We start from the raw sequence: 16,048 nt of genomic DNA on the forward strand, positions 1-16,048 counted from the left end.
CGAGCGACGGTCAGCTTGATAGTCTACAAGTTTGTATGGGATGGACTCAAAAAGCAGGTCACATTCTGGGCAAAGATGTGCACGGACTGCCAATCTGTAAAAGTGCAAAGGCACGTGAAGGAGCCGCTTCAGCCTTTCCAGCTATCGCAGCGCAGATTCAACTATGAGCATGTCAATATTGTCGGCCTGATTCCGGTGTCATGAGGGTCTAGGTACTTGTTAATTGTCATCAACAGATTCACTAGGTTGCTGGAGGCGGTTCCCAAGACGGACTCCTTGACTGATTCATTTCTGTCTGGATATCTCAGTTCAGCCTACCCACACAAGTCACCTCCAACAGAGGCCAACTGTTTACTTCCACACTCTGGGATGTTTTGTCATGGCTGCTGGGAATGCAGCTCCATCACATGACAGCCTACCACCCACAGTCAAATGGCTTGATGGAGCAGTTCCATAGGTACATGAAGGCTGAACTGATGACCCGCCTCCAAGGACCTGATTGGGCAGACGAGCAGCCCTGGATCTTCCTGGGAATAAGAACGGCACCCAAGGAGGATCTCAACACCTCATCAGCAGAGTTGGTTCATGGAGCCCCATTCATTGTACCTGGGGAATTCATGCCCGCAGCAGATGGACAGTAGGTGCCACTGACTGAAGTCTTAGGCAGACTGCAGGAGCGGCTTGGAAAATTGGCTCCAGTTCCCACATCAAGGCATGGAACAACAATACCCTTCATCTTAAAGGACCTCTGGGACTATGAGTTTGAGTATGTGCACAGAGGTACACACGGGCCACCCCTTCAGAGTGCTACGAAACAATCGTACACCTTGTTTACTGGACATTAGGGGGCATCCAGAGACATTTATGATTGACATGGTTGGACATGATTTAACACAGATTGAGTCAGTAGTAAGGAAGGCAAATGTAATGTTAGCATTCATTTCAAGAAGATTAGAATTCAAAGGGAAAGATGTAATGCTGAGGCTTTATAAGATGTTGGTCAGACTACAGTTAAAGAATTGTGAGGAGTTCTGGGTTCCATATCCAAGGCTTTGGAAAGGGTCCAGAGTAGATTTACAAGAATGATGAGAAGGTTAACACATGAGGAGCGTTTGGGCCTGTACTTGTTGGAATTTAGAAAGATAAGGGAGATCTTATTGAAATTTACTGAATATTGGAAGGCTTGGATAAAGTGGACATGGAGAAGATATTTCCAGACGTAGTAGAGTCTGGGACCAGAGTGCAAAGCCTCAGAATAATAGGATGTTCTTTTAGAACAGATGTTGAGAAGTTATTTCAACCAGAGGGTGGAGAAGCTTGTGGGATTCATTGCCATAGATGGCTATGGAGTCTAAGTTATTGGGTAGATTTAAAGTGGAGGTTAAAAGGTTCTTGATCTGTAAGGGCATTAAAGGTTACAGAGAGAAGGCAGGAGAGTGGGATGGAATGGGAAAATACATCAGCCATGATTCAAATGGTGGAGTACTCGATGGGCCAAATTCTGCTCTTATCTCTTATGGGGTGATGGTCAGGTGAGTGGCAGTAGTGGGATTAGATGAGGCATACCATTCAAGAGGGAATAAAGGAAGAACTTGTAGGGCTAAAGGAGTTGTTGAGTACACAGTTGGAACAAACTTAAGAGTTCTCCAACCAAGCTATAGTTTCACCTTTAAGAAAATGAGAGAACTTAGAGGAATGATTTGTGACAGTGATTGATTGAGGGAATACCTTTTCAGTGAATATTTGAAAAGAAAGATAGAGGGCTGGTAGGTTAGGTTTTGTATTGCTGTTGAGATAGGAAAGAATGGTCCATGCCTGACATAACCTGGGACAGGGGAAGATAGTGGAGGTGGGGGGTGGGTTTGCCTACAGAATTATGCTTATAACCTCACTTCTTGATATGGTGTGGTCTAACACTATTTCTGCTCTAGAGGCTGTCAGTTGCAACTAGAAGAGCAGTGACTTAGTCACTCCAGAAAGTGCAACGGAAAAATATAACCAAAGAGTAGCTCAAAATAGAAAGGGCGTTTTTTCTCTCAGCTGGTGAAATTATTTCAATTCCAAATTTGAACTGGTTGCACCAGAACAGTTTAAACATAGCCTCCATCTTCCTCCACTGAATTCTCTTGTATCTTATGTTCAATAAAAACAGAAAATGTTGGAAACACTTTGCAGGTCAGGAAGACTCTGTGGAGAGAGAAACACAGTTAACATTTCAGGTTAACAACTTTGTATCAGAATTCACCTTCTTTTTCTACTTGTTTTGTGCATCCTTGAGTGAGTTTATAACCATATGATGTAACCAAGGGAATTATTGTAACTGTTTATAGATTGAGTGATGGCTTCGTTGAACACCTGGTTTCTGTCTGTGGGTCTGAGCTCAAACTCGTAGTAGCTGACCATTTTAACTTGTCTCACCACTCCCACACAGATATGGCTGGCCTTGGCCTCATCCATTGCCAGGGTGAGGTCAAACATAGATTTGACGAACAATACCCAGAGGAAACTCATGCAGGTCACAGGGAGAATGTATAAACCCCTGACAGACAGTGCCGAATTTGAACTTGGGTTACTGGTGCTGCAATAGCGTCACACTCATCTTTATGCTGACCATGTCAAAAAACAGGAAGCATAATTGAATTAATAAAACAAATGCATAAGGTAGATAATAAATACTTGATAGTCTTGTGCAATTTTCGTCTCGATAAAGGATCCCAACCCAAAATGTTGACTGACTATTTCTTCCCTTGGATACTTCTGACATGCTCAGTCCTTCCAGAGGTTCATTGTTTATTCTGCTGTGTAGTTGGAATGTTTGATTAGTACAGTTTTGCAAGAACCTATTAACTAGAGCATGCTTCCATCTCGGATAAAGTACATTACTAAACCAAAGGCTTTCCACAGGCAGGTTCAATGCACTGGGGTAACACAGGAGAATTGCAGATGTTGGAATCTGAAGCTAAGCACTTTTTATTGGAGGAAATCAGCAGGTCGAACAGCATCAGTGGAAGAAACAATAGTCAATACTTCCAACCAGAACCCTTCATCATGGCTTTACTGAGTTTAATGAACAATGAGATCAATAGAGTATACTGCCAGTGCAATTAGGGTGACACCTAGTGTCTGCTGTCATCACTGCAATTTCCCTTGAGCACTTTTTATTTAAGATTCTGGGGACTAAACTTGGATGTCGTGGTGCCAATATATCAGCCGTTGATGTGCTGCCAGTTTTCAGATGGGGTATACGTTTTTAGAGTGTGCTCTGTGCCCACACTGAATATGTGCAGAGCAGGCTACCGGTAGCATCCATCCTTTTGAGATTCTAATTTGATTTCAGTTGGGCCTCAGTACCAGCCCCCAAACCGGATGTTTGGCAGCAGTGGAAACCTCCCTCACAACAAAGCATCTGTGAATAGTTTTACCTGAGAATGAGCAGAGGTCATTTGATGCGTGCATTGCCCTTGCCGTCTACACAAAGACTACCGGTGTGTGCTCTCCAGTGTTAGGTTCTTCCAAGGACAGCTTCTTCCCTGCTGCCATCAGATTCCTGAATGACCAATGATCCAAAGAGTGCCTTACATTGACTTTTCATGCACTATTATTATTTATTTTTGTAAGGTGGTTTATATGAACATTTTCACTGTGATACTGCCACAAACAATAAATTTCATGACTTGTACATGACAATAAGTTCTGACTCTGATTCTGTTCCGGATCTCCGGGGATCCCTTTTTGGTGGTAAAGGCTTTGACATCCATTGAGCTGAATTTCCAGCAGGGATAGGGGAGAGGGAAGTCCATATAAGTCAAGCAGTGAAGGAGGTAGGAGGAGCAGCAGGAGAGGGTCTGGCCATGAAAACTTAATCTGCCAATTTAAGGACCATAGGTCCTCTCAGAACCTCTTGAAGGAGCAATGTCTCCAAAGACAGACTGAGGGAAGATATGACAGATCTGCAGCTGCCCCTGGCTCCTTTCAGAAACATGATGGGCTTTAATCCACAGGAGCTAGGAAGCTCCTAGGAAGCAGTTTCTCCCTATGGAAGAAAAGGTTAATCTCCCTAAGAAGGGGAACAGGGCTTCATGACTAATGTAGGTCTTCTCACGCTGTGAGATTGGTGGTTGCTCACATGTTGCACTGACAAGGAGGAATTCCACCCCTTACAGTCCAAATCATGTGTTAGCCCAAACCAAAGGAGAATTCAAGACACTCAAGGAATCTTTGCACCTCAACTGCAACTCTTCATACTCTGTCCCATGCAAGGATTCTATTCTTTTTTTAAAAAAATTCTCTGTCTCTATTGCATCTGCTCCATTCCATTCCAGAGCATCTAAGATGTCCTCCTTCTTCATAAAATGTGGCTTCCCTTCCACCACCATCCACTCAGCCCTTACCCGCATCTTCTCTATTTCTCGCCTATCTGCTCTGGGCTCCTCTGTCCAGAGTTGAAAAAGGTCAGGATTCCCCTGTTCTCACCTACCACCCCACCGGGTTCTGCATTCCAGCATATTATCCTCCACAATGTTTGCCACTTCCAACACAATACATACTACATTTGCAGCCACACCCCCCTCTCTCACCACCATTCGGGGACCCAAACAGTCATCTACTGCATTCGTTGCTCCTGTCATGGCCGCCTCTATGTTAGAGTGTGGTGCACCGTTAGCCAGAATCAGACACACACAAAGGTAAAGACTGTACTACAGGCTTTAATCCACAAAGACTTCCACAGAGCCAGGCTGGCTGTAGCTGCAGCAACTCTGAGTGAGGCCTCGGGTGGCTGGCACAGGCTTATATCCTGGAGGGTGATTGACACCCAACCGGGTGGGGCTTGTTCCATTCAGGCCGACTGATTGACAGCTGGCCAGGTGTTGTCCTGTCCCCTTACACTCCTGCAGGTACAGAGGTTTCCCCCTGCAGTAGGCCGGAGGTGTACCACCACACAAGAGAGACTGGATGCAAACTGGGAGATAGTTTTATTGAGTTCCTTTGCTCTGTGCAATAACAGGGGCCCAGTATCCAACCACTTTAATTCCACATCTCATTCCCACAACAATATTGCCACATGCGCTGCCAAACTGAGTTTACCCTCATATTTCCCTATCCCTCTGTCTTACAGCTCCTCATCCTCTTCCCTTTCCTTTTCATTTATAGAGGGAGGAGATATATCACCTCAGCTTTTTTTCTCTTCTGCCCTCCCACTCATAAACATCTATGTGACCTCTTTCCTCTTAGCCTGTACTCCAACTCCTGCCCCTTCCTCCATCCTCTGTTCTCCTTCTCCTACCTTTTTATTCAGGTACCTGCCTGCTTTTTGCTCACGCCTTGATGAAGAGCTCAGGTCTGAAACATTCCTTACCCTTTACTTCCTGAAGATGATGCACGTCCTGCTGAGTTTCTCTATCACCTTTGTGTATTGCACTATGATCACAGCATCTGCAGACTTTCCTGTTTAACACGTCACTTCTGTTGCAGCAATCAGCTCTGTCCACTGTGTTAACACTCTCTGTGAAAAAGTTGCCCCTCAGGTCACCTTCAAATCTTTTCCCTCTCACCTTTTTCAGTTTTAGATTCCCCGTCCTTTATAGTGAGGCACAGGAAATATTGTGGAGAGCTGCAATGGACTAAGCAAAGCCTTCAATATCTGGACCACTGTGAAGGAGCATCTCTCTCTCTCTCTCTCTCTCTCTCATTAGTACTGGCTGTTGCATGCTGTGAGACTGATAATTAAGTGGGAGGACAAGCTTCAGGTCAGATGGATCTGAGTTAATTGTGCATCATAGCCCCTTCACTTACCACTGTGGCTCGTTTAGAGGAATACTCACTTCAATGTAACACCTAAAGGCCAGCACCTCTCAGTTCAAGAACAGTTTCTTACTAACCCATTCAACCTCCCCATGTGACACTAATTAGGGATTGCTCCGATACCATTAAAGGACTACCTTCACTGTTGTAAAGTCACTTTTTTTTTGCACCAGGATTTCTGTGAATATCTATTATCTATCTTTTGTATTCTCTCTTTTTAATTCAGTTATGTACAGTATATTATTACAGTTCCTCAACCCTCTGAGTTCCTCTAACAGATGGTTTTGTTATAGTTTAAGAGTGGGTCAGAGAGGTCAAGAGGGTGAGGTGGTAGGGAAGGGGAGATCCTTGTTCAGTCTGAGTATGTCAGCATGGAAAGGAAGTCAAATTTCTGCAGCAAAGCAAAATTAACAAACTTTCATCAGATTATTTAGTTGTGGCAAAAACTATCTCATTTTCTTCTGAGCTTCTTGTAATCTCTTTTGTTGTCATTATAATGCACCCCCCCCCCCCCCCCCCGCATCTGAACTCACACAAAATCCAGTGGGGGGGAGGCTCTAGTGGATGAGGAGAGACAAGTCGTCTTGAGACTATCCTCACTGGAATTCAGAAGAATGAGAGGAGATCTTATAGAAACATGTACAATTATGAAAGGATAAGATAGAAGCAGGAAAGTTGTTTCACTGGTGGGGGAATCTAGAACTAGGGGCATAGCCTCAGATTTGAGGGAGTAGATTTAGGACAGAGATGAGGAGGAACTGCCTCTCCCAGAGAGTGTTAAATCTGTGGAATTCTCTGCCCTAGGAAGCAGTGGAAACTGCCCTATTAAATATATTTCAGACACAGATGGACATATTTTTGTACAGTTGGAGAATTGAGGGTTTATGGGGAACAGGCAGGTGGATGGAGCTGCATCCACACCCAGATTGAATGATGGAGCAGCCTCAACAGGCCAGATGGCCGACTCTTATTTCTTATACTCTTATGTTCTCACATCTATCGTTCCTGAATCACGTTGACCCCTTATCTAAATTATCCTTATTTTCTAAAGCCTTCTATGTCAAGGTCACTGGATCTATCTCTACCTAGCATTATTTTAAAATAACACTAATTTTCACTATTTTAAGGTAACTGTAGATATATATATACCTTATATGGGTAAAATCATATTTACCCTAAAAATCCTGGACCCTGACACCATAAAATTCCATGATTCCTGTCAGCACAATTCCCGTGGGTCATGTTTTTCTATTAATGTTTGACAAATTAGCTAGTCAACAGTACTCACCAATATTTACCCTACCAAGGAATCACAGCAGAGTCCACACCTTTGGTAACTGAGTAACGCTTACCATGAAATCATTGAGGGAGCAGCAATCGTTGGAATGGGAGGAGTCAGAATGGTAGGGCTTTGGTTCAAGGCTTCAGTGAGGTGGTCAGCTGAGGAGTAGGTAAGGATATTAAAGTGGGTATATAAAAAAAACACCAAAGAAGAGGTAATTAAATAAATTAGGCATGCAGGATCAGGTGATGTGTTGTAGCTGCATGATGTGGGACAGGTTCCCGTTGTAGTTCCTGATGACTACATCTGCAGCAAGTGTTGGTTGCTCGAGGAATTCAGGCTCAAAGTTGGTGACTTGGAATCTGAGCTTCAAACACTGCGACATATCAGGGAGGGGGAGAGCTACCTGGGCACTTTGCTTCAGGAGGGAGTCACGCCATTAGAATAGCTGCCTCAAATTCAGCCTATGGTCAGGAACAAGAGGGTGTGACTACGATCCAAAAGGCCGTGCTGGAGGAGCCTTAGCCCTTGATGTTGACTCACAAGTCTGAGTTTCTTAACTGTTTGGATAAGAGTGGGGGCTGTAGGAAGGATGAGCAACCTAATTGTGGTTCAGGAAGCTATTCAAGAGAGGGGAAAGAAGAGAAATGCAGTGGTAATCAGGGATAGTATAGTTAGGGGAATAGCCAAAGTTCTGTATCACAGGGATAGAGTGTTCTGAAGGCTATATTGCCTGCCTGGTGCCTGGGTTCAGGACATCTTATCTGAACTGCAGAGGAATTTACATTTGGAAGGGAAAGATCAAGTTGACATGGTCCATGTGGGTGCCAACAACATAGGTAGAACCAGGAAAGAGGTTCTGCTAAGGGAATTTGAGGAGCTAGGGACCAAATTAAAAAACAGAACCAAAAAGATGGTAATCTCTGGATTACTACCTGAGCCATGTGCAAATTGGCACAGGGTCCTGAAGATTAGAGAGTTAATTGCGTGGCTCAAGGATTGGTGTGGGAGAAGTGGGATCCAATTCAAAGGAAATTGGCACCTGTATTGGGGAAGGAAAGAACAATTCAAAGTGGTCAGACTCCATCTGAGCCATGATGGGACCTGGATCCTGGCGAATAGCATAACTAGGTATGTGGATAGGGCTCTAAACTAAATAGTAGGGGGGGGGGGTGGGTTCAGCAGATTGGAGAGGGATGGATAAGGTTAAAGAGAAGTGTGTGGATTAAGAAAAAGCAAAAGTTAAAAAAGAGAAAAATAAGAGAGGGGTTAAAAGTCAAGTGCAAAAGAGGCAAAGATAACCAAATTTTAAAGGCACGATAAGTATAAGGGCACTTTATCGGAATGTCCATAGTATTTGAAACAAGGTCAGTGAACTTGTAGCACAAATCAGTACAAAAGGGTATGATTTAGTGGCCATTACAGAAACATACCTGCAGGTGGAGAGAAATGAAAATTAAATATCCTATGGTATCAGGTATTACAGAGATTCTTACTCCTTTTTTATATAAGAGTGGGGTCTGTAGGAAGGATGAGCAACCTAACTGTAGCACCATGGTTCAGGAAGCCATTCAAGGGAGGGGAGAGAAGAGAAATGTAGAGGTAATTGGCGATAGTATAGTTAGGAAAGGCAGGAAAGATAAGGGAGGAGGGATAGTGCTCTTAGTTAAGGTTGAAATAAGGGCAATTGTGAGATCTAAGGAGCAAAATGTTGAATCAATTTGGATTGAGATTAGGAATAGTGAAGGTGTAGCAGCTGTGTCACAGTGTGAAATGAAGAACGAGAAAATGATCAGACGTTGCTGAGTCAAAGTTCAGTAAAAGTCATTTACTCAAATAATCACAGGCAGCTTTTAAAACCTCACACATTCCAAATGACATCATTGCGTCACTCAGAACCTCCTGAGCCAGTTCGATTAAGCCTCTAGTGAACCTCTCCATGGGGATAAAAAAAATCACTGGTGGGAGTTTTCTATAGACCACCCAGTAATAACATTACAGTGCCACAGGCAATAAACCAAGAAATATCGAAGGTATGTAAGGATGGAAGACTAGTCATCTTGGGGGGGACTTTAACATGTAGTAGACTGGATGAACTAGGTTGGTCAGGGCAACATTGAGGAGGACTTCATAGAATGCATAGATGATGGTTTTCTTGAACTGAATGTTACTGAACCTGCAAGGGAACATGTTATCTTAGATCTGACCCTGTGCAATGAAATGGGTAAAATTGGCATTGTGGTTAGGGATCCTCTTAAGAGTGATCATAGTATGACTGAGTTTCTGAGTGGGTACAATAGTTCGGTTTAAAACCAGTGTATTATTACTAAACAAGGGATGAGGGAGGAGTTGGACAGGGTAGACTGGGAACACAGGCTATATGGAGGGATGGTTGAGGAACAGTGGAAGACTTTCAAAGAGATTTTTTTTACGGTGCTCAACAAAGATATATTTCGGTTCAAAAGCAAGAACAGTCAGGGCAGGGACAGCCAGCTTTGGATAACTCAGGGAATAAAGGAAGGCATCAAACTAAAAACTCGTGTGTACCAAGAGCAGTGGGAAACTAGAAAATTGGGAAAACAAAGAACCACAAGCGAACAATAAAGAGAGGGAAAGTAAATTATGAAAAAAAAAGCACAAAATATAAAAAAGGACAGTTAAAGCTTTTATAACTATATAAAGTGCAAAAGGGTGGCTAAAATGAAGGTTAGTCTCTTGGAGGATGACAAGGGGGAATTGGCTAATAAGGAAATGGCTGAAGTTTTGAATGACTATTTTATGTCGGTCTTCATGGTGGAGGGAACTTCTACAAAGCCAAAGACAAATGTTATGGATATGGTGGGAAGTGAGAACCTAGATGCAATAGCTATCACTAAAGAGAAAGTACTCAGCAAACTAAAGGGTCTAAAGATAGATAAGTCCCCTGGTCCTAATAGATGCATCCAGGATAACGAGAAAAATGGCAGAAGTTATAGTAGAGGCTTTGGTGATCATTTACCAAAATTCTCTGGCCTCTGGACAGGTCCTGGCAGATTGGAAGATAGCGAATGTCACGCCACTACTTAAAAAATGATGAAGGCAAAAGCCAGGGAATTATAGGCTGTTTGTTACATCAAGTGGTTTTGTATGTAGGATTTATATGTTAAACTCAATATAAATAATTTAAAAAGAAAAAAGAAATAGCGAGGCAGCTGGAGTGAAATAGATCCATCAGGCAGATGCAGCAAAGGCAGATCCTTTTTGGCGAACTTACTAGAGTTTTTCAAGAATATAATGATTGCGGTAGATAAAGGGGAGCAAATGGACATTGTTTACCTGGATTCCCAGAAGGTGTTCGATAACACATAAAACACTTGTACATAAGATAAGGGTGCATAGAGTTGGGGATGATGTATCAGCAGGAATAGAGGATTGGTTAACCAATAGGAAGCAGAAAATTGAGATACAGGGATTTTTTTTTGGTTGGCAATCAGTGTGGAGCAGTGTACCTCAGGAGTTGGTGCTGGGACTGCAACTGTTCATGATATACATAAACAATCTGGAATAGGGAACAGTGTGTAATGTATCTAAGTTTGCAGTTGACACTAAATTGAGTGGAAAAGCAAATTGTACAGAGGATACGGAGAGTCTGCAGAGAGATATAGATAGGTTAAGTGACTGGACAAGAGTCTGGCAGATGAAGTACAATGTTGGTAAATGTGAGGTTATCTGCTTTGGAAGGGAAAATGGAAGATCAGGTTATTATTTAAATGGAAAGTGATTGCAACATGCTGCCATACAGAAGGACTTGGGAGTGCTTGTGCATGAATCACAAAAGGTTGATTTGCAGGAGTAGCAGGCTATCAAGAAGACAAATGGAATGTTGATCTTCATTGCTGGAAAGATTGAATTTAGGAGCAAGGAGGTTATAGGAGCCATAAGTGCATTATTTACCTTTGTTGGGTTGGTTGTGGGTGTTGGTGGCGTCCTGGGTTCCAAAGGCCTGGTTCCTGCCGTCATTTTGGCAGCTCTTCCTATTGATGCCACCCCTTTCCAGTGCCATGTTGCATTCGTGCATGTGCTTTTCTCTCTGGATGTTTGGCGCATGCACGGGAGTTTTGGTGTAATTCCTCAGAGTTCGTCATGCTGTCAACTGGGGTAATGGGTTAGAGACTAGGAGGGTGACCAGGGCTCGAATAATTTTTGTTGATCGTTACTACGGATGTTGTTACAACAGTTGTTATCATTATTATTGGAACATTACATCATAATAGATCACTGCGTCTTTTGTATTTATCAATTAATCGTTAAAATATTCATCTGGACTTAGTAGTGAATTAAATTGAAGCGTATCACAAACAAGAGCACCGACTAGCCTCCAAGCAGCCTTTTATGGATAGAAGTCACTACATTTAGACAACAAAAATGATATAGTTGGAACAGAAAAGGATTTGGAACATTTGAAGGGGAAACAGTCCAAACAAACATCCTTGGTTTGGAGGATATTGAAAATAATATGGCAGCCATATTGGAAACGCTGAGTGCAGGCTGCTTATCACTCCATTGACTGAGGGTCTGAGTTTTGGCCACAGAGAGATCTAGGGCTTCTAATCCTAGAGCAGAACATCTAATAGACATGTTGGTAGAGCCATTTCCTGAGAAACAGCCATATTATTGACTGCAGCCGGACTCCAATTCCAACTGGAGAAAGAGTCAAGTATTAAGGCAACATCTGACATGCATGATGGAATACAACCAGGTGACACTATGTCGAATATTGAAAGTAGGAGAAGCAAACAAAGTTCTTTTGGATTGAGCTCCAGAGTTTCCAGTACAACATCTGCAGGTTTAAAAGTTCAGGCTGAAGCGCTGCTCTTGCTACTCAACAAAAATTGATTAAGGGTAAATATGCCTTAGAAGAATAAGAGGAAGAGCAGGAGGGGCAGTTAAGGAGGGAAGAGGAGCAGCTAAGGAGGAAAAAAAGAGGAGCTGGAGCTGGATGCTGTTAATATGGCTAAGGCGAGGGAACTAGCAGCCTCAAAGGGAACCAGTGTTCAAAGTAACTTATCTGAAGTGACTGATGGTATTGAGTCATATATTGAGAAAGGAAAACAGGAAAAGAAAAAATGTTAAGGCAGATCCTTTTGTACCACTGTTACAAGACATGCATACACAGAGACAAATCCTCCCAAAGCACTGTGTTACCAGTCCACAAATGCCAATAATAACAACTGCAGACAGAGCCATAGCTCAAATCCAAACTCTCATCACAGCTCCCACGATACTCCACACAAGCATTAAAAATCCAGACGAACATGCACATGTGACATCTCCAGATGCATTACCTGCTACAAGCAATGATGAGCAGTGCAACATATTCTCAGTAATGGAAAGGCAAAATTAAATCACTGTATCATTAATTGAGCTACACTGTTTCTCTTCCATACTCAAGAAAGGAGGTTCAAGTCTTTGATCGTTACCCACTTCAGTACCAAATGTTCATTAAATCCTTTGAACACAATAATGAAAGCAAGAACAAAAACCACAGAGATTGTCTCTATCATCCGGAACAACACAGAAGTGGACAGCCAGGGGAACTGACGTCTACATATGGACAGCCAGGGGAACTGACATCTACATATGGCTTCGGACAGAAGATTCACAATGGCTAAACCTTTACTAAAGGAGCATTTTGGCAACGAGAATAAAATTGCTACAGCTTATGTGAAGAAAGGTCATCGTGGTCATCAATAAAACCAAAAGACACAAGGGCTCTACGAGCATTTACCCTCTTTCTAAGAGGATGTTTTAATGCCATAGAAGATATCGACTACATGCATGAGTTTAAAGTGCCTGCTAATATACTAGTCATCATAAGGAAGGTGCCATATCGACTGAGGGATATGTGAAGAACTGAAGTCTGTGAATTCCAGGAAAAAAAACACTATTGAAAAGTTACCTTTAAGGAAATGGTGGGTTTCCTTGAAAGGCAATTAAGGATTGCAACAGAGCCGGTATCAAAGACACTCCAACAGTGACCAAAAATGTAAGGGGGTCCAAGTCACAGCCTCATCCAAGATTAAAAGAAAGTTTCTTTGCTACTACGGTGACAGTTGCAGATAAGGAAAATAATAAAGGAATTGAGGAAAGGGAGAGCTTGCCTGTTGTGAAGAACTGTTTGTTCTGTGGAGGTGGACATGTTTTGGAGATGTGCCCACGGTTGGAAAAGAGAACGCGTAGCGAGAAAGTCACTTTCCTAAAAGAAAATGGAGTGTGTTTTGGTTGTCTGAGTAAAGGGTACATCAGCAAAAATTACAGGAAGTGACTCAGAATTATTCATATTCACCAAAGAAAGAAATGGAACATGACCAAACAGAAACAAAGGAAGCAGTTGAAGTCCTATAACCTCAGTTCAGACAAATGGACTTACTGGGACTGTGAGGATAACTGCAAACTCTCAATAGTCCCTGTACAAGTCAAGGCCAGGAAGGGGAATACAACAGTACATACTTATGCATTTCTTGACCAAGGTAGCACTGCATCATTTTGCACAGTGGGGGTAAAGAATAAGGTTAATCTTCAGGGAAGAAGGTCAAGGATTCTATTGATAACTATGGGTCAAAGGAAGGTCATTGAAATCAGTATTGTTTCAGGCTTAGAGGTCGCTGGACTGGACAGCAGTGGTTTTTGTGATCTCCCAGGCATATACACTCAGAAGGCTATGCCAGTGCACAAAGAAAACATCCCACAGCAAAACAATATTGATCGGTGGTATCATCTGAGGGATGTTCATCTACCTGAAATTGGCTCTCCGATAGAGATGGCGAATTGGCTCTGAGATAGAAATGCCGATTGGCTCTGATGTACCAAAGTCTCTGGAACCACTAGATGTAATATGGAGTGTGGGAGATAGACCTTGCGCTGTCAAAACCCTCCTTGGTTGGATGATTAATAGGCCATTAGGAGGAAATAATTATATTACTCAAGAGCAGACAGCGACCAGTGTCAACAGGATATCGATTGTGAAATTTGATGAGCTGTGGGAATAGCAGTTCAGAGTTGACATTTCTGAGTGCCTCAGTGATGTCCAAGAACCTTCAAAAGAAGACTAGTCCTTGGATGTAATCTTAAAATCTGTCAAGCTAGTCGATGGACATTGTTGCATTGGGTTGCCTTTAAAGAAAGGAGAAATATTCATACCTGAAACAATGAGAACAAAAGGAATAAAAGGCAGAAAATAGATGTTCCTTCAGTTTACGTTGAGATGGATTCCGATTCTTCTGGGGATCCTCTGTCCAGAGCACATATTAAGGATAAGTCAACACTTCAGCAAAAGACTATAAATAAGAAAGCTACTTCTAAATAAAAAAAAACAGATTGATGTGAAAATAATGAAAATCATGGTGCAAATACTGTTGGCGATTATTCCTATGAAACTAAATTTGAGGCAGGACTAAAACAAATGACTGAGAACAAATCTGAAAGTATCTTCTGTAGCCCAGAGGCTACAGTAAACAAGGTCAATGAAAAAAATCTCACAGCATGCTGCAAAACTGGTGTCACTGCCTTCGGAGAACAAAATTTTGAAAAGGGACTTGGAAATATTGGATGATCATGAAAACAATAACCAGAAAGATTTAAACTTTGTACTTTGAAACAAAACTGATTTTCAGAAAAATGGGAATGAATCTAATGATTCTTCAGTTTTGAAAGTGACCAAGAGAAAGGCCAAAGAGCAGTTGACAAAAATGGAGATTTAATCGTAGATACAATTCGCAAGGCCAGAGAACTAAAGAACGGAATAACTGCTGAAGAAATTAATGCAGTTATTGAGGAAAGGGGTTCAGCCTTATCAAGATATATGCAGTTGGAGGAGGAGATTCGTCTTTTGAAAGAAAATAATAATTGGTTAATAACACAGCTACAGAAAACAATCCAGAATGTATCTTGAAGACCCAACTAATAACACTGCACCAATGTAAGAAGCAAGATGAAGAAATTCAGACACTTCAAGTTTACAATAGAGCAGAAAGCAGAAGTACCATTCACTCCAGGTCAAGTTACTAATTTCTCCGAAGATAATGGGAGAAAGAGTTGAATGCAGAGAGAAAATCTCTTAAAAGGCTTCAAAATAAACTGTCAGAAAATGAGACTGAATTGGAAGTTGCAAAATTGCAGGAAAAGGCAATAGAAGCCAGAATGGCTGAAAAGGCTGCAGTTCTAGTTGAAGAGATCCATAGGAGTCATAAGTGGAGTCTGCCTGCTTCTTTATAGAGGATTCTACAAATGCCATGGCTGTTGATGAGTTTGAATAACCAATGTCGTTTGAATCTTACCTCATCTATGACCAACCACAGAAAATAAAGAAAAAGATCAGCAAATCTGTGGTAGGGAAGTTAGAGATTCATCTGTTAAAATCAAGAGAATCAGATAAACCTCTTTCAAAATCTGGTTCTGAGAGCTCAAATTCTTCCTATGAGGAGTAGAATGCTGAAGAAAGGAAGAAACCCAAACAACATGCTGAAGACGTGCCTCATGTTAAATCCAAAAGGAGGCGGGGGGGGGGGGGTCATTGATGTGGTACCAATCTTGCCAGATATTCAATTGTCACTTATCCAGCCTCACCACAGATCTCTCCCTTCAATGGATTTTACAACATTATCACCACCCAAAGGGAAAGCTGTGTCTGAGGAAGATCTGAGGTTTACTGGTTGCCGTTTTAACTCAAAGATGCAAATGTACTCTGGATCAAAGATTGTTTTTCTTCCAAAAATGATGTCATTATTTGAACAGTGCATTTGATTTCTTCACAATAATGTGGACTCTATTCACAAAGTCGGAGGAGTGCTATTTGAAATCTTGGAACCTGAATTGGAGCAGTGTTCCCCTGATCAGCTACATTGTATTGAGAACTGCAAACTGGTGTTTATTGAAGAAACTGATCATTTGTGGTTAAGACACTGTCAAAAAGACTTTAAAACTCAG

The 16,048-nt window shown here is 42.1% G+C and overlaps 1 protein-coding gene across 3 annotated transcripts in view; it reads right to left on the reverse strand.

Annotated features, from left to right (window-relative positions):
* Positions 1-2,006: 2,006 nt before the first annotated feature.
* The window catches only part of LOC138763449 (ankyrin repeat and SOCS box protein 12-like), a 29,999-nt gene continuing 15,957 nt past the window's right edge, over positions 2,007-16,048 (reverse strand). For 2 of the 3 annotated variants that reach the window (XM_069937611.1, XM_069937614.1), the window contains one exon: positions 2,007-2,187. Coding sequence is in view for 1 of the 3 variants with exons in the window: in XM_069937614.1 (XP_069793715.1) it covers positions 2,177-2,187 (11 nt within the window). In the remaining 2 variants the exon portion in view is untranslated. Of the gene's footprint in view, positions 2,188-3,422; positions 3,548-16,048 lie in introns of all 3 variants that reach the window. The other variant, XR_011357570.1, reaches the window with a different exon arrangement.

The sequence above is a fragment of the Narcine bancroftii genome, chromosome 5 (assembly GCF_036971445.1).
Source record: "Narcine bancroftii isolate sNarBan1 chromosome 5, sNarBan1.hap1, whole genome shotgun sequence".
Lineage (NCBI taxonomy): Eukaryota > Metazoa > Chordata > Chondrichthyes > Torpediniformes > Narcinidae > Narcine > Narcine bancroftii.